The sequence below is a fragment of the Suricata suricatta genome, chromosome 3 (assembly GCF_006229205.1).
Source record: "Suricata suricatta isolate VVHF042 chromosome 3, meerkat_22Aug2017_6uvM2_HiC, whole genome shotgun sequence".
Taxonomy (NCBI): Eukaryota; Metazoa; Chordata; class Mammalia; order Carnivora; family Herpestidae; genus Suricata; species Suricata suricatta.
Window position 1 is genome coordinate 33,335,039 of NC_043702.1, and position 18,603 is coordinate 33,353,641.

Genomic DNA, 18,603 nt, shown 5'->3' on the forward strand with positions numbered 1-18,603 from the left:
GTGGGGCTTGAACCCACAAACGTGAGATCTGACCTGAGCCGAATTCGGAGGCTTAACCGACTGAGCCACCCAGGCGCCCTATTTTTATTATTTAAAAAAAATTTTTTAATGTTTATTTTTGAGACAGAGAGACAGTGCGAACAAGGGAGGGGCAGAGAGAGGAAGAGACAGAATCTGAAACAGGCTCCTGGCTCTGGGCTATCAGCACAGAGCCTGAGGCGGAGCTCTAACCCCTGGAGATCATGACCTGAGGCGAAGTCGGTTGCTTAACCGACTTGAGCCACCTAGGCGCCCCTTAGCTTTTAAAACCTTGAAAAATTGTTCCAATCCAATTTCAGTGTGTGTGAGTCCCAGCTACCAAAGCCTTAACTAGTTTTAAATAGGTATCAGAACCTTAGCAAAAGATGAAATCCAGACATTAATTTAGGCCTGTATGATGGAGGTGGTGCTTTTTTTTTTTTAAGGATTGGTTAGTAGTTGCATTCAGGGCGTAGGCTATTTTGTATCATGCTCCTCTCACATATTCTTGTATCCAGCGTTCCCAAATACCATTTTAAGAGTACGGACGAGACTCTCTTTCCACAGTACTGACGTTGCTTCCTCAGACCTAGACGGCTCACAACATGGCCGACAGGGCCGCCGTCCGCGACTTCCCCACCCCCACGTTCTGTCGCAGGGCTCCCACCCGGCGCCTGCGCACACGCTCCCACCGCTGGTCTATCCCAGCGTTCTGGCGCCGCGCCCGTGCCGCCCCGCCCCGCCCCGCCCCGCGGCGGGGACGCGCTCGCTGCGTCACCAGTATTTTCGAGGAGTCCTGACGCTGAGGCTGTCAGCTCCATTTTGTTGTCGGAGCCCGTCGCAGCCAGTTGGGCTTTCTCCGTTGTCACGTTGTAAGCTTTGTCTTCTTCGGCTTGGACGCTCTGGTCCAGAAGGTAAGACTCAAGAGGGAGCAGGCTAGGTGTCGAGATCCTTTTTCTGTGCCTGGGGGGCGCCTGTGGTGTATGCAACCTCCGATACAACGACCCTTCCCCCTCCCCCGCCTTCACCTTCCCGGGTCGCACTAGGGCAGCCCGCTTGTCTTACCTGCGGAACCCGTTGCTACTCTTTCCTTGAATCGCGACGCCCCAGAAACTGGCGAGGGGTAGTGACTTTGCCAGGCTGGGAGAGCTTGGCCGGGCGCCCGGCGGCGCCATTTTGTCGGTGGCGGCCCTGGCCAGCTCGGAGGAACTGCAAGATGGCGGCTGGGCGGAGGAGGCGAAGCTTCCAGCAATGGGTGATGTTTACTTGAGTCTTGGAATGTGCGTGTCAGACTTTTGGGAGGAAGTGTGTCCTTGGGAAATGATGAGAAAGAACGCATTGAACTGATGTGAGGCGACATCACATAAGATCTAGTAGAGTCCTGAAAGATTCAAGTGGAAAACCACGAGCGTCTTTGGCCTCGGTGGCGTTAAAAGCCGGCTTCAGGAACCCGAAGGCGGGATAATAGGGAACATCTTAAGGAGCTGTGAGAGCAGTCCGGCTATCGGACATTTTATACGTTGGGCTTTGCGGAGCTCGCGATCTGTGGAGCAGCCGTTAGAGCATTTTGACTCGGAGTTGTGTGCGGAGCCGCGGCGGCTCCCCAGCACTTGGTACGGTGAGAACGGTAGTAGATGACGAAAAGCCATTTCTGTAGGTTTTTTCTTCAGATTGTTAGGGATTCTTCGAAGCATTTCTGGAGGGAGGGTGCTGCTCTCCCCTAAGGTGATTATGTAAGGTAACTTTCAGGATAAGCTAGGTTTTGTTATATATGGCACGTGCTGGGGAATGGTCCTCAAAAGATGGTATTTTGTGGTCTTCTAATGCCACCGTTGACTTGTGTGTAGTAAAAGTCCTTGGCGATTTATCGCCTTTACAGAAAAATACACAGTGATGTGCGTTCTGTCGCCAAGAACGTTTAGGATTGCATTTGAGCTGGAGGCTCGTTTCAGATACATTTAAATGGGGAGAGTAATGTGTGGACCTGCAGTAAATTTGCGTTGCTGACAGGAAAGGGGTAAGATTTTCCCAGAGTTGATAAATTTAGACCTTCCAACCTTTTACCGGTTTTTTTTTTTTTCCCTTTCCTACATGCTTTCAGTAAATCTTAGCATGACCTGGATAATGTAGAATACTGTTAATAGTTTGGACTCCAGATTTTTGGCACAATGCACTTATTGGGTTAATCGGTGATTTTAGATTAGCTGGCAAGGAGTTTTGAACTTCGATTTAAAAGAACAGTTTAGGGGCACCTGGGCGGCTGAATCAGTTGAGCGGCCGGCTTTGAGCCGTGATTTAACGGTTCATGGGTTCGACCCCTGCGTTGGGCTCAGTACTGACAGCTGGGGACCAGAACCTGCTTCGGATTCTGTGTCTCCATTTCTCTCTGCCACTCCCCTGCTTGTACTCTCTTCTTGAAAATAAATTTAAAAAAAAATAATAAAAGTTTAGCAAGGCGCCTGGGTGGCTCAGTAGGTTAAGAGTCTGACTTCCCGTTGGGGTCATAAACTTAATGGTTTGTGAGTTCGAGCCCCACATCAGCGCGTCTCAGATCCTTTGTTCCCTCTCTTTTTGCCCCTTCCCGGCTTGCGCTCTCCCTCCTTTTTTCTCAAAAATAAACATTAAAAAATAAATGCACAAATAACAATTTAGGGGCACCTGGCTGGGTCAGTCAGTGGAGCATGCGACCCTTGATTTCTGCATTGTGAGTTCCATCTCCATGTTGGGTGTGGAGAGGTTACTTAAAAATAAATCTTTAAAGAAATAAAAATAAAAGAACAGTTTTAAAAGTCACAGCTAGGGGCGCCTGGGTGTCTGAGTCAGTTAGCGCCCGACTTTGGCTCAGGTCATGATCTCACGGTTTGTGGGTTCCGGCTCCACATCGGGCTTTGTGCTGACAGCTAGCTCAAAGCCTGGAGACCGTCTTTGGATGCTGTATGTCCCTCTCTCTGACCCTTCCCTGCTTGCACTGTCTCCCTCTTTCTCTCAAAAATAAAGTCACAGCTAGAGTGAATTTGCAAATTAGAGTTTTATTAAAGAAGGGTTTGGTGCTGACTGGTGGGATACTACTTAAAACTTCTCTTTTATGTAGATGAGACACTCGAAGAGAACTTACTGCCCTGATTGGGATGAAAAAGATTGGGACTATGGAAAATGGAGGAGCAGCAGCAGTCATAAAAGAAAGAAGAGATCCCATAGCAGTGCCCGGGAAAATAAGCGCTGCAAATATAATCATTCTAAAACATCTGATAGGTAAGGATAATAACATATTTAAAGATACTTTGCATTACGATGTTGTATGTCAGTAATATCTCAGTAAAATGGGAGGGGTATATTTTCATGAATAAAATGATAGCATCATTTAAGTAACTATGAATACCATTCTAATGATGGCTCGTTTGCAAAATTGCATGGGTTGTTTTTTGGTGGGGAAAACATAAAATATTAAGAGTGCTGTTAATTTGAGGATGTCTACTATTAGCATAAAGCATTAAAAAAACATTTATTTTTTTAGCCATTATTTGGAAAGCAGGTCCATAAATGAGAAAGATTATCATAGTCGACGCTACATTGATGAATACAGAAATGACTACATTCAAGGATGTGAACCTGGACATCGTCATAGAGACCATGAAAGCAGATATCAGAACCATAGTAGCAAGTCTTCTGGTAGAAGTGGAAGAAGTAGTTATAAAAGCAAACATAGGATTCACCATAGTACATCACACCATCGTTCACATGGGGTATGAGCTCTTTTAAAACATTTTGTAAAGTTTATTTCCCCCGTGGAACAGGAAAACTTTGATTTGTTTGATGATTAAGAAAATTGTTATGTGTTTAAAAAGTCATCTCAATTTAACTTACAGGATTTTTTCTGTGTTTATACATTGCATAGGAAATTCCTGAAATACAGTACATGTTAAGTAATATAGTAACATTTTATTACTAGTTAGCAATTGTCATTCCAATGAAACCATGAGGGTGATTAACTTTGTTTTTGGTAAATTGAAGTTTATCACAAAGGTAGAATAGGCATTTTATTTTTGTAAGATTAGGGTTTAGGCATGCCTTTTCTAGCAAAGCATGCTTTCTAATTCTTTTTTCACAAAGCAAACCATTTAACAGATTTGAACATTGTGGGTTATGGGTTAATTTGAAGATAGTTCAGATGACATTTTAAATGATGTGTTATTCTTGTATGCCAAATCTTTTTTTCTCCCCAAAATTGGGACTTTAATTTTATTTACTGTTTCGATATTTGTTTTCTTAGATTAGCTAGGAGTCTTAATTTGGCCACAGTCTACTTTGACCAAGTAAATATTACGTCCTACAATTTTACAACATTAAATTAGAGCACTAGAAACTTAAAATTATGTCTCAGTGAATGCTACAACTAAGCATTTTTTTTTTTTTTAAGAAAAACAATTGTATTATGTTTTGTTGCCTTGCCACTTTGAGTATCTTATCTGAAAATCTGTTCCTTGCCATGTTTTTCTCCTGTTAACATAAACTATGTGCCCTGTGAATTTCTGGGGACTGAATTTGAAATTGCTCCTGCCAACCGTTTGTGGCCTGGCGTGTATCTGAATGCCTGAATATCTCCCCGCTGAATGAATTTCGTATTCTGCCCTGAATTCACTCGGGTATATTGATTGGCTGGATGATCTTGGTGCCGCCCACTTGACGTTTCCAGAAGAGTCACCGAAGGAAAAGAACCAGGAGTGTAGAGGATGATGAGGAGGGTCACCTGATCTGTCAGAGTGGAGACGTACTAAGTGCAAGATGTATAGAATATTTTTCAACACTTATTAACTTTTCAGATAACATAATCTATATATAAAGATTTCAGAGATTTGGAAATCTTTTTTTCTTTCTCTGTTTTTTGTTTGTTTTCCATTTCTTTTGGTGGGAGGGGGATTGTGTTTTATCTTTCTGTAGAAATTTAATATTTGTTAAGCAGAACTTCCAAAATAGTAAATCAAATTAATAAAATGAGCTTAAGAATGAAATTAGACCTAAAAAGTTATAAATGTTTTTTGACAGAGTTGACCAGTAAAATGTTTAGTGATAAGGAAATTTGTAGCATCAATTAGAATAATGTGCATTGATAGCTTTTATTATGATAAGTAAATTGTTTCCATTTCTTGGTATGACTGAGCTTTATTTCTCTCTTTTAGATGAAATTGTTGATACTTTAGGAGAAGGAGCTTTTGGAAAAGTTGTGGAGTGCATTGATCATAAGGCGTAAGTTTCATACTGTAATTGCACTTTGGGAGGTCATCAGTAATAGAAAATTTTTTTAGCTTTAGAATATCATCTGACCCTGAGTTAAATATATTATTATGTCCTTTTACTTTTTTTTTTAACTTTAATTTAGGAAATTCCTGGTCATAGATACTAGCACTTTGGGTTTTTTAAGCACTGGCTATTAATACTGTGTGTAGCCTTTAATTCTAAGCTGAGAGCTGGTTAGAAAGTATTCTTTAATCCCACTGGGCAGTTGTGATTTACCCTCACCCCAAGATCAATGATCTAAATCAAAACTTTTCAAAGCCTTGGTTTTATGTGTTCGGGGTATTTGGAATTTTGCTTACCTAAGGCATGTTAAAGCAATCTTCAGAGGAGTTACCAAGGAATCTGTATTTTTAGGTGCTATTCATTGTGATTACACCATTAGGGTTGAGTATTCTTGTAAAGTGGTATCCCTTGTTTGTTTGTTTGTTTATACTCTTCAAACTCCTGATTAAAATTTCTTGAGATAATATAAGAATTTCGAATTCTGCCCTGAATTCACTTGGGTATATTGATCGGTATATTTCTTATGCTATCTCAAGAAATTTTTCTTTTACCTTTTTTGTTCCCAGTTGAATTTTTTCACCCTTTTGAATGGTAGACCTTTTCTAAACAAATTACTAGAGAAGTCTTCCTACTATTGGTTAGTAAGGTTCCATACTATGCCCCTACTATCTCCCAGGTTTTTTGGTCACCTAAACAGAAAGAAGAATTTGATAAAATATTTGCCAGGTACTTTAAGGAGAAACTGCTACATACATTCATACATGTTTTGAGTCTTAATGAGCTGAAGTGATGATATCCCCAATATTCTTATTAAATTACATTTTAGTAAAGGGACCAAAAAAATTCATGTGAGTGGTGGTTTGATGAAAAAAATATTCATCATTCAGCATATATTTGTATTACTGATCCTATCATATACCCAAAGATCATTCTTATTGTTTACATTGAGTTGCAGTTAGAAGAGAGTACTACCATATAGTTTTTCAGATAAGTAAATAGATATAGTGGGTCAACGTAGAAGTACAGTTTGAAAAGAGTAATAGGAAAATGGAATAGGACATCATCTTTAACATTTTTTTAACTTTGACTTCTAACAGAGGAGGTAGACATGTAGCAGTAAAAATAGTTAAGAATGTGGATAGATACTGTGAAGCTGCTCGCTCAGAAATACAAGTTCTGGAACACTTGAATACAACAGACCCTAGTAGTACGTTGTAAGTATCAAAACACAATTCCTAAAATTCTTTCACATAGATTTTAATTTTGAGAAGCTGTACTCAGTTATTTTTCATCTGTTTATAGCCGTTGTGTGCAGATGTTGGAGTGGTTTGAGCATCATGGTCATATTTGCATTGTATTTGAGCTACTAGGACTTAGTACTTATGACTTCATTAAGGAAAATGGTTTTCTGCCATTTCGTCTGGATCATATCAGGAAGATGGCATATCAGATATGCAAGTCGGTGAATTGTGAGTACTTGGCATTTATCTTCAAGAAACTTGAGTTTGTTGAGACTACTTTAATGCCAGACTGATTGGGATTTTTAAGAAAAAAATGGGATCTAACCTATATAGGTCTTGGAAGTCTGGACGTAAGAGTGGGTATGATGAAGATAGAGAAGACTGTAAGTTAGCTTAATTACTAAAAGTATTAACCTAGAACCCCTGGGTTAAAGAATGCTAAAACTTGGCTTTGTAAGAGACAGCTACTTCTTTACATTTTGAGTAGTTAGCTGGCAGCAGACTAACTTTGAAGGTGGTAGGTGGTTTTCTAGCCAGCTGTTGAATGTTGGTAACTTGAGACTTGTGGAAAAGGCATCAGAGAATGTTTTTTGTTGCAGGGCTTTTGAGTTTGGGTTAGGTTTTCAATTTTCCGATTACAGCAGTTGTTTGTTTCATTCCCAGTTCTGCATAGTAATAAGTTGACTCACACAGACTTAAAGCCTGAAAACATCTTATTTGTGCAGTCTGACTACACAGAGGCATATAATCCCAAAATGGTAAGTCTTCAGTGTATTATTCCTTCATAGTTTGAAATGAATAGTTTATGCCTTCTTAATGTTATGCCTCCTTAATCCATGAATTGTGATTTTCAGAAACGTGATGAACGTACCTTAATAAATCCAGATATCAAAGTTGTAGACTTTGGAAGTGCAACATATGATGATGAACATCACAGTACGTTGGTATCTACAAGGCATTATAGGGCACCTGAAGTTATTTTAGGTGAGTTACTTCTTAATTGTGCTTTGGGAACTTATATATATCTTTATTGAAGCTCACTTTAAAATTTAGAGTTCTAGTCTTAATCATTGTGGGATTTTTTTTGGGGTCTAACAGTTTGCTTTGTTTTGCAGCCCTGGGATGGTCCCAACCATGTGATGTCTGGAGTATAGGATGTATTCTTATCGAATACTACCTTGGGTTTACAGTATTTCCAGTAAGTGACAGATCTGTTTCAATGGCTTCACTCAAGAAAAGTGCTTGTTTATGTGAATGAGCACTTTAATGCAAAGCATGCACATTTAGGCAGATTTTTTCCTCATTGTAGACTTAATTGTAGATAAGGATAAAGAAATCAAAAGTCTTCTGATGCTGATGTTTTGGTGTATTTGTATTTCATAATTTATAATTTAAAAAAGTTTTAAGCATTTTATAAACAATCAGAGAAGTCACTGGTAACCTTGTTCTGTGGGCCTTAGCAGCTGTAGCTTGCTAAAAGTTTGTCCTTTATTAGTAATCCTCTTCCTTGTGACCTCTGATCTCTGGACCAGAAGTTTAACAGCTATGTTAAATGAGATCAAAGTGTACCAAGTGCCTAACAAGTTCTGTTTATTATTTTAGACCCATGACAGTAAGGAGCATTTGGCAATGATGGAAAGAATTCTTGGACCTTTACCAAAACATATGATCCAGAAAACCAGGTATGTTTTAAGAGTAGATACATCCTTCGTACTGTTTGGTTTTATATTCTGATTAGAACTTTATGAAACCATGAAGTCTGACAAATGCATTTTCACTTAAGTAATCTTTCAAGTCTCTAAGAAAGTGTTAATCTTTGGTTTCATCATTTATAATTTTATTTATCAATCACTTTAGCTAAATGATTTAAGCTTTCATTGTCAACGTTATAAACATGAATGGATATTTACTTTTAGGAAACGTAAATATTTCCATCATGATCGATTAGACTGGGATGAACACAGTTCTGCTGGCAGATATGTTTCAAGACGCTGTAAACCTCTGAAGGTGAGCCTGGGCCGTTGCTTAAGTGATCAAAACCTTTAGTTTTTCTTCTTAAGCTAGAAAATAAAATTACAGTAAATGCAGTAGGAAAGACTGTTGACTGTGTTTCTTTTCTTTTCAGGAATTTATGCTCTCTCAGGATGCTGAACATGAGCTTCTCTTTGACCTCATTGAGAAAATGTTAGAGTACGATCCAACTAAAAGGATTACTCTCAAAGAAGCCTTAAAGCATCCTTTCTTTTACCCCCTGAAAAAAGATACATAGATCTGTAACTGTATAGCTTCCTTGAAGATTTTTAGACTGTATCAGTCTAATTTTTAAATAAGTTATTTTGTATAGCTTTTGTAAATTTCTTACATTTTTTATTGCCATGTTTATTTTGCTTCAGTAGTTTGAATTGTTAAGTAAATAGCTAAAATAATGAGCATTTTTTCCTGTAATTACTGTATAAAATGACTTATTCAGAATAAATTTTTTGTGCTTATGAAATATAAAGGAATCTGTATAATTTGATTTTAGCACCATTTTTCTTCCTGCATAAATTTCCGTTCTTGGGAGGTTTTCTTAAGTCTTTGGAAAGAGCTTTGTTTCCATTTTAGGGATTGCCAGTATTGGGGCTTTTTCCTTCCTTCCTTGAAACCAAATGTTAATGATTCCAAATTACAGGACGCAAAGAACTAGAAATTGGCCACAAATTTTTTTCAAGCTCTCTTTATTCCTGTTTAAGTTTATCTGCTCTCCCTGAGTAGGATACAAGTGGGCTCAGGTCCCGTGCTCATTCAAGTCTGATAATGACAGAAAAGCTTTACAAAGGGGTGCTTGGCTGGCTCAGTTGGTAGAGCATTGGCTGGCTCAGTTGGTAGAGCATTCGACTCTTGATCTTGGGGTTGTTATTGGAGTCCAACATTGGATGTAGACACTACTTAAAAAAAAATCTTTAGGGGTGCCTGGGTAGCTCAGTGGGTTAAGCGCCTGACTTCAGCTCAGGAAATGATTTCGTGGTCTGTGAGTTCTGAGCCCATCATCGAGCTCTGTGCTGACTGCTCGGAACCTGGAGCCTGCTTTGAATTCTGTGTCTCCCCCATTCTCTGCCCCTCCCCCACTCACACTTTGTCTCACTCTCAAAAATAAACATTAAATTTTAAGTAAAAACTCTTTAAAAAAGAATAAAACCTCCACAATACTTTGCAGCCAAGTTTCAATTATCAAGTGACTGACAAGTCAGGGATTTATTTATGCTTGATCCATATAGGACTGTGCAATCAGGGCTTTTATTTTATTTATTTTGTTTTTCAAGACTTTAGGATGCCTGGGTGATTCAATTAAAGCATCTGACTTTTTAAGAGCAAGAGAGGGCACGAGATCCAGGGGCAAAGAGGGAGAGAGAAGAAGCAGGGCTCACCCTCAGCTTGTGTTTACCTGATGTGGGACTCAAACTCCCCAAGAGTGAGATCATGAGCTGAGCCAAAGTCAGATGCTTAACTGAGCCACCCAGACACCCTAAGCATCGGACTTGATTTTGGCTCAGGTCATGAGTGAGATCAACCCCGGTGTTTGACTCTGCCCTAGGCATGGAGACTGCTTAAGATTGTCCCTATGCCCCTCCCTTGCTTTTTCACATGCTCTCAAAATTTTTTTTTCTAATTTTTTTAAATGTTTTTTATTTTATCTTTGAGAGAGAGAGAGAGGGAGACAAAGAATCTGAAACAGACTCCAGGCTCTGGGCTAGCTGTCAGCACAGAGCCCGACGCAGGGCTCAAACCCATGAACCATGAGATCATGAGATCTCATAAGATCATGACCTGAGCTGAAGCTGGATGCTTAACCGACGAAGCCACCCAGGCACCCCTCAAAATTTATTTTAGAGACTTCTAATCTAAGTTATAGGTTCACAGCAGACTTGGGAGGAAGGTACAGAAATCAATGTACCTCCTGCCCCCACACGGGCATAGCCGCCTCCATTATGAGCATCCCTCACCAGTGGGTACATGCTATAATTGAACCTATGTTGACCTAATCACCCAAAGTCTGTAGGTTGGTCTAGTTCACTTTCGTGTAATACAGTCTGTGGGTTTGGACAAAATGATAATCCATCATTTTAGAATACAGAGTATTTTCACTGCTCTCAACATCTGAGCTCTGCATATTATCCCTCCTTCCCCTTCCATCCTCTGGCAACAACCAGTCTTTTCACTAGTTTTGCCTTTTCTAGAATGCCCTATAATTAGAGTCATAGTATTTAGACTTTCAGATTGGCTTTCACCTAAATGTGCATTTAAGGTTTCTCCATCTATTCATAGCTTTATAGCTTTTTAGTTCTTTTTTTTTTTACGTTTATTTATTTATTTTTTTTAATGTTTTATTTATTTTTGAGACAGAGCAGGGAGGGGCAGAGAGAGAGGGAGACACAGAATCCAAAGCAGGCTCCAGGCTCTGAGCTAGCTGTCAGCACAGAGCCCGACGCGGGGCTCGAACCCGCGAATGTGAGATCATGACCTGAGCTGAAGTCGGACACTTAACCGACTAAGCCACCCAGGCACCCCAACATTTATTTATTTTTTGAGAGACAGAGTGAGACAGAGCATGAGCAGGGAGGGTCAGAGAGAGAAGGGGACACAGAATCTGAAGGAGGCGCCAGGCTCTGAGCAAGCATTCAGCACAGAGCCCGTCGCAGGGCTTGAACCCACTAACTGTGAGATCATGACCTGAGCCGAGTCGGATGCTCAACCGACTGAGCCACCCAGGTGCCCCTTAGTTCTGAATTAGTATTCTGTTGTCTGGGTGTAGTATAGCTTATCCACTTACCTACTAAAGGACATCTTCCTAGTTTTGACAATTTTTAATAAAGCTAAAAAATAACCATGGACAGGTTTTCTTGTGGACCTAAGTTGACAATCCCTTTGGATAGATAACAAGTGATTGCTAAACGAAATGATAAGGCTATATTAAGAGTTCTTTGTACGGGCGCCTGGGTGGCTCAGTCGGTTACGCTTCTGGCTTTGGCTCAGGTCATGATCTCACGGTTCGTGGGTTCGAGCCCCGCGTCGGGCTCTGTGCCGACAGCTAGCTCAGAGCCTGGAGCCTGCTTTGGATTCTGTGTCTCCCTCTCTCTCTGACCCTTCCCTGCTCATGCTGTCTCTCTCTGTCTCTCAAAAATAAATTTAAAAAAATTTAAAAATTTAAAAAAAAAAACGGAAAAGTGGGACAAAAACTTATTTAAAAAAAAAAAAGTTCTTTGTAGGGCACCTGGATGGCTCAGTTGAGCGTCCGACTCTTGCTTTCCATTCATGCTATGTTGTCAGGCTGCATTCGAGCCCACATCCAGTTCTGTGCTGACAGGGCAGACCCTGCTTGGGACTTTTCTCTCTGCCCCTCCCCTGCGCGTGCATACATGTGTGCTCAAAAATAAACATTTAAAAAAGTTCTGTGTACACCTGGGATAACCTGTCTTTTGCAAATACTCTCTTCCAGTCAGGCTTGACTTGTTCTCTTGACCTTTTCTTTCACAGAGCAGATCTTTTTAGAGAGTTTTAAGTTGTCCGTTTTTTTCATGGGTTATGCCATTGCTGTCTCTAAAAAGATTATCTAATCTATCTTTTCTCCTTAGGTGTTTTAAGGTTTTGTTGTGTTTCACATTTCAATCTAATCTGTTTGAATTACTTTTTGTGAAGGATTAAGCTTTGCAGGTGGATATCCAGTTCTTCCACTGTTTTTTGAAGAGAGTTTTGGGGTTTTTTAGAAATTTAAAAATAAAATTAAGGCTTAAGAGATTTTAAGCAGATTTGTAGGGGATAGTATGAATTTTTGTTGCCAGATCCAGACCATCTAGATTCAAAACTAGCCCTGACTAGCTGCATGACTTTGGAATGTCACTGAGTCTGTTCTTGTCTGTATTGTTTAATAAAACTAAGGAATATTACGGTATTTACCTCAGAGTTACGGGTGTGTTTAATAGATGAAAAGCACAAGTGGAATAGTGGCCAAGACTATACAAAAGCTATTAGTTCTGGAAGGAGTTACATACATCTTTACTGTTATTTTGCATGTTCCTTTGGTCTCCTGCAATACAATAATCAGGGTTAATTCCCACTCAAAAATTACATTAAGGTTGCCTGTGCAGAGGATTTGTCTGAATTTTTTTCTTCAGAACACACTCTAAATGATAGTACATTTTAAGTGAGTTGACCTTAGGTAATTTCAAATTATGTACTATAGTCCTAATTTTTGAATTACGTAAATTTTGACATTGTAGATGGTGACCTGGATATTCAGTGTACTAATTAGTAGCCTTTAAAATGTAAGATGGTTACATGTTTGAAAGTAAGATGCATTAGATTGAATGACAGAAACCTTTAAGGGCTTATAGATCTTTGGGGTGCCTGGGTGACTTGGTTAAGTGTCCAACTCTGATTTCGGCTCAGATAACGACCTCACCATTGCTTGAGATCAAGCTCCGCGTAGCACTCTGCACTGACCGTAAGGAGCCTGCTTGAGATTCTCCCTCCCCCCACCCCTCTCTGCACCTTCCCTGCTTGCTCTTGTGCTGTCTCAAAATAAACAAACACTGCAAAAAAGAAAGGGTTTAGGGGCACATGGGTGGCTCAGTTAAGCGTCTGACTTGGTTTCAGCTGAGGTCATGATCTCATGATTCCATGAGCTTGAGGCCCACATCGAGTTCTGCAGTGTTAATGCGTAGCCCCCTTGGGATTCTCTGTCTCTCTCTCTCTCTCTCTTCTCTCTTTCTGCCTTTCCCCCACTCGCAAGCTCTCAAAATAAGCTTAAAAAAATGGGTCTAGATACCTTTAAAAGCAAGGCAGTTCAGGCTTTGAGGCCTGTCCTGCCCCCTCAGGAATGGTGTCCCAGGACCAATTTGCTAATACCCATTGGTCAAAGAAAGTCATGTGGCTGGGTCCTGGCATCTACATGGGAGGGTATTACAAGATTACATGGCAAAAGGTGTGGACAAAAGCAGTGGTAGAGAATTTGGACCATCAGTGGAATCAGTCATCCATCTTAACTTCTCAGTCTACAAACAAGCCAGAGTGACCCTGTTGAAACTAAATGTCAAGTTACCCATCTCAAAAGCCAAAGGCTTCCAGATCAGTTTATCAAAGTTGTTACAATCATCTTTAGAATATCTACTGTTTAGGGCAACTGGGTGGCTCAGTAGGTTAAGCATCTGACTAGAGTTTGGCTCAGGTTGTGATCTCACGGTTCAGGAAATTGAGCCCTGCATCAGGCTGCACACTGACCGCACAGAGCCCGCCTGGGATTCTGTGTCCCTCTCTCTGTCCCTTCCCTGCTTGCTCTTTCTATCCCTTTAAAAATAAATAAAAATAGGGGCGCCTGGGTGGCTCAGTCGGTTAAGCGTCCGGCTTTGGCTCAGGTCATGATCTCACGGTTCGTGGGTTCGAGCCCCTCGTCAGGCTCTGTGCTGACAGCTAGCTCAGAGCCTGGAGCCTGTCTTCGAATTCTGTGTTTCCCTCTCTCTCTGACCCTTCCCTGCTCATGCTGCCTCTCTCTGTCTCTCAAAAATAAATAAAAAACATTTAAAAAATTTAAAAAAAAATAAAAATAAACTTTAAATAAGTAATATTTTCTGTGCCACTACGTCTGACAACAATGCCAGCTACTTTCTCCTCTAGTGCTGTGGCCTCGCTGGACTCCTTATTGCTCAAACATGGGAGGTATAGTCCTTTCTCTCATGCACATTTCACCCCTTCAGATGTCTATTTCAGTGAAGCCTTCCCTGACTTTTAAAATTGTCACAACCTCCCTTGTTGACACCATCCATATTTCCCTTCTCTGCTGTTTCTCTCTAGTTTCACACCTCTGAAAGGTAAGCTCCATGACCTCAGAGATGTTTTCATTTGTTCACTGCATATCCCAAGAACAAACGATGCCAGGAAGGTTGAAGATACTCAGCAAAATGTTGAATAGATCACCTTTTCCTAAAAGTAGAATTCTTAGGAGGTTAGGGAGAGGCCTGTGTAGATGATAACCAAGGGAAGATTATGTGAGCAAAGGAAATCGTGACTGCCACTGAAGCAGAGGCATCCTTAGTATCTTCATTGTACAGCACGGAGACCAGCATAGTTAAAGCTGATTGAAGTTGGGTGTTGAAGAATGGGTGTTAAGAGTGTTAGAAAATGAGGTTAGCGAAAGATCCAGGAGCCAGATTATGTAGGGCTTTGTAGATCACTGTGTTTTGGTTTTGTTTTGTTTTTTTTTAAGATTTTATTTCTAAGTAAGCTCCACACCCAACGTGAGGCTCAAACTTCAACCCCGAGATCAAACGTCACAGACTCTACTGACTGAGCCAGGCAGATGCCCCTGCTTTGTTCTGTAGGAGATAGGAAGTCCCTAGAAGGTTCTGAATGGTTGCAAAAGTGGTTGCCTGCAACCCGTAGCTTATATTCTACTAGTGGAAGAAAGAATATTGCCTCCTTTTAAACAGTCACAGGAAAGGATTCCTGGAAAAAGTATGGTGTCTTGGTTTTGCTTCAGAATCATCCAGAAGGGTTGGGAGAAGTGAAAGGGAGAGAAGGGGGAGAATAGACCAAATAAGATTGACTGTGAGATAATAGTTGAAACTAGGGGATGAATCAGTGAAGGCTCACTGTATTTTTTTCTTGTATGTGTTTTAAGTGTGTTTGCTGTTGTAGTGGGAATGCAGCTGCAGGGAACATGTGGATGAATGGGTGTCACTGCATTCTAGCAAAACTTTACAGAAGTGGTGGCTGGCGGGGGGGGGGGGGGGGGGGGGGGGGGGGGGGGGCGCCTGGGTGCTGACGGCCAGCTCAGAGCCTGGAGCCTGCTTCGGTTCTGTGCGTCTCTGTCTGCCCCTCCCCCTCATGCTCTGTCTCTGTCTCTCTCAAAAAAAAAAAAAGTGGTGGCTGGATTTTCAAAAGATGTTTGACTGTGATGTGTTTTAGCATATATTCTTTGGATTTATCCTTTTTAGAGATGCACTCAGCTTCTCAAATCTGAAGGTTTAGATCTTTTGCCAATTTGGGAGTTTTCAACCATAACATCTTTGAATATGTTTTCAGCCCTGCCCATTTTCTTCTTTCCGGGACTCTTGACATGAAGACTAGATCTTTTGTTATAGTTCAAAAGTTCCTTGATCCTTTGGTCATTTTTTTCCCGTCTATTTTCTGTTATTTAGATCAGATAACTTCTATTATTCAGAAATACCAATTGTTCCCTTCAGTTCCTTACTTTCTACTTTTAGTCCATCCCATGGAGGCAGCAGGATGGGGGTTCCCCCCAACTGTTGTTTCTCAGCTACAACATTTCGATCTGGTTCCTCAAGTCTCATATTTATTTGCTGAGACTCTAGTTTTCCATTTGTTTCAAATGTTTTAGTAATTGCTCATTGCAGCATTCTTGTGATGACTACTTTAAAATCACTGTAGGGGGGCACCTGGGTGGTTCAGGCCATTGAGTGACCAACTCTTGACTTCGGCTCAAGTCATGATCCCAAGGTCATGGGATTGAGCCACACTCAGCATGGAGCCTGCTTAAGAGTCTTTCTGCCCCTCTTTCCCATGCTTGCTTTTTCTCTAAAAAATTAAAGTCAAATCGAATCATCAACGGGTAATTCTGAAATCTGTTATCTTGGCATCTGCTGACATTTTTAAATTCAGGCTGATATTTTCTTGATTCTTGGTATGACAAGTAATTTTTTTTTAATTGGAACCTGAGTATGTGGGGCATTTATAAGACTCTGGGTCTGTCTTAAATATTCTGTTTCACTAGGATTCCTCTGATAACTGCCCTGGTGGCAACACAGGTGGTGTTGCCTCATCACTGACAGGTTGGCGGGGGACCAGGGAGTCTAAGACCTCCACTCAGCTAACATTAACACCCAAGGTCAGAAAGGAGTCCATCTCACCGCTGGGCAGAGTTGGGAACTCCCGACTCCCCACTGGGCCTCTGCTCCAGGCCTGCCTGGGAGGGGCAGGATTGCTTCATTACCTGTCACCTCATGTGGCCTGACTGACATTGAGTGGAGTGGCCTCAATCGTGTTCTCTGTGGACAGCATGCAAGTTCTGGCTCTCCAGGTGGCCTCAGAATGCCACACCGGCAGGAAGAGGAGGGGTATCTCAGCACTACAAATGAGGATGAAGATCCAGACTCTCCAAATGGACACAACAGATGTTGAGCCCAAGGAGTGTTACCACCTGGCAGGGATGAAAGCCCCAGCTCCCTACTCGGCCTTCTCTAATACTAGGGTGAAATCTGGGATCCCCACTTAAATATTTGCTAACAGAAGTGGGAGTAGAACCATGGGTGTTTCTGTGGAGTTTGGCTGGAGTAGAGCAATCACTGTCTTTTTTAACGTTTTCTATTAAGGAGGCACCTCGGTGGCTCAGTTAAGAATCTGACTCAGGTCCTGATCTCACTGTTGTGAGCTCAAACCCCGCTTCAGGTGAGCTCATGCACCACTTTAGGTGAGCTCTCTCTTTCTGCCCCTATGGGATTCTGTCTCCCATTCTCTCTGCCCCGTGCTCACTTGCAGGCCTCCTTTGTCCCTAAAACATGTTAATGACCAGGTATATTACTGCTCAAAGCTTGGCCCACTGGGAGGTCTTTCCCTCACCATTGTCTTTCAGAGTCATCCCCTGAATGGGGACTATTGCAAAAACAGTCCATTTTCAGCTACACCAACCTACTGAGCTGTCCCACCCACAACAGTCCTAGGACACCCACTCACCCCCTCCCTCCAAAGTACCAAGGCCTCATGTCAGATGAGGGAGAAAAGCTGGCACAACAGAAGTACATGGTGTGACCCACTTGTGCCCTCCAGACCTGCTTGAGATGTAGTCCATCAATAGATTGTGTTGGAAGACAATGCTCCACGAACACTTTTAATTTTTAATGTTTAGTTATTCTTGAGAGAGAGAGAGAGAGGAGAGAGAGAGAGAGACACAGCATGAGTTGTGGAGGGGCAGAGAGAGAGAGGGAGACACAGAATCTGAAGCCGGCTCCAGGCTCTGAGCTGTCAGCACAGAGCCCGACGAGGGGCTTGAACTCACAAGCCATGAGGTCATGACCTGAGCCAAAGTCGGATGCTTAACCGACTGAACCACCCAGGTGCCCCAATAAGAGCATATTTCTAAGTGGGATATGTGCTATTTCCAAAAGCATAAAGAGGTCTACCAAGCACTGCTCCTTTCTTTTAGTGGTAGAAGGTGCAGTGGGTCCACTAGTTTGCAGAGAATGTACTGGTATGTCCTAGGCTACTACCTTTCTGAACACTTTGCCCATGCGGCGGACTCAGTCTTTGTAGGGCTTATTTCCCACTCTCTGACTTCCAGCGTGTGTGTTTCCAGAGCATCCAGTGTACTTGCCACCTCCCCAGGTTGGATTTAAAGGAGGTCATTGATAAAGTGGGCTGGAGAAATGTTCTGTGGGGTGTGCGGATACCGTGCGGAGAGCAGGGGAGCTAACACACTAATACAGAGCTGGGATAAGACCACCGACAGGTGTTGCTGGCGGTTACACCCCATTTCTCTGTGATTAGAAGCACTGCACCTGCCAGATCACTAGCTGTGTGCTATTTCATAGGCTGTGTTGATCTGATCTAATATATACTAAGCCTGATACAGCAGCTAAAATTGGGGCTACCACTTGGTTAAATCTAAGAGAATATGTCGTTATCCACTATGATTCATCTTGTTTTTGTAGATGCCAAGTGGTGAATTAAATGGGACATAAAACTTGTTATGTTAAAGACTTTGAGAGTATCATTCATTGATCTTTGATATTCTACCTGAGATGCAGAATCGCTTCTGATTTACTCTCTTGGCTGGGGGGAGGAAGCAGTTTTAGAGGCTTCCACTTGGCCTTTCCTCCTTCAATATCTCTTATACTCCAGCTGAGGAATCAATATGAGGATTCTGTCAACTGCCAAATGTGTCCACCCTTATTTCAAAAAATGGGGACATGACTGCAAAATAAGACCTTGGGACCCATCGGACTCACTAGGAGACAGACTTGGGCCAGGACTCCATTTACCGCCTGGGCTCCCTGTG

The 18,603-nt window shown here is 41.7% G+C and overlaps 1 protein-coding gene across 1 annotated transcript; it reads left to right on the forward strand.

The window, feature by feature from the left end:
• The first annotated feature begins 801 nt into the window (after positions 1-801).
• Positions 802-9,057, forward strand: CLK1 (CDC like kinase 1). Its single transcript, XM_029934116.1, has 13 exons — positions 802-932; positions 3,110-3,270; positions 3,533-3,761; positions 4,712-4,802; positions 5,196-5,262; positions 6,414-6,530; positions 6,619-6,785; positions 7,221-7,315; positions 7,412-7,541; positions 7,673-7,755; positions 8,160-8,239; positions 8,474-8,564; positions 8,683-9,057. Exons 2-13 carry the CDS (start codon positions 3,110-3,112, stop codon positions 8,824-8,826), a joined length of 1,455 nt encoding a protein of 484 aa, XP_029789976.1. The 5' UTR covers positions 802-932; the 3' UTR covers positions 8,827-9,057.
• Positions 9,058-18,603: the final 9,546 nt, after the last annotated feature.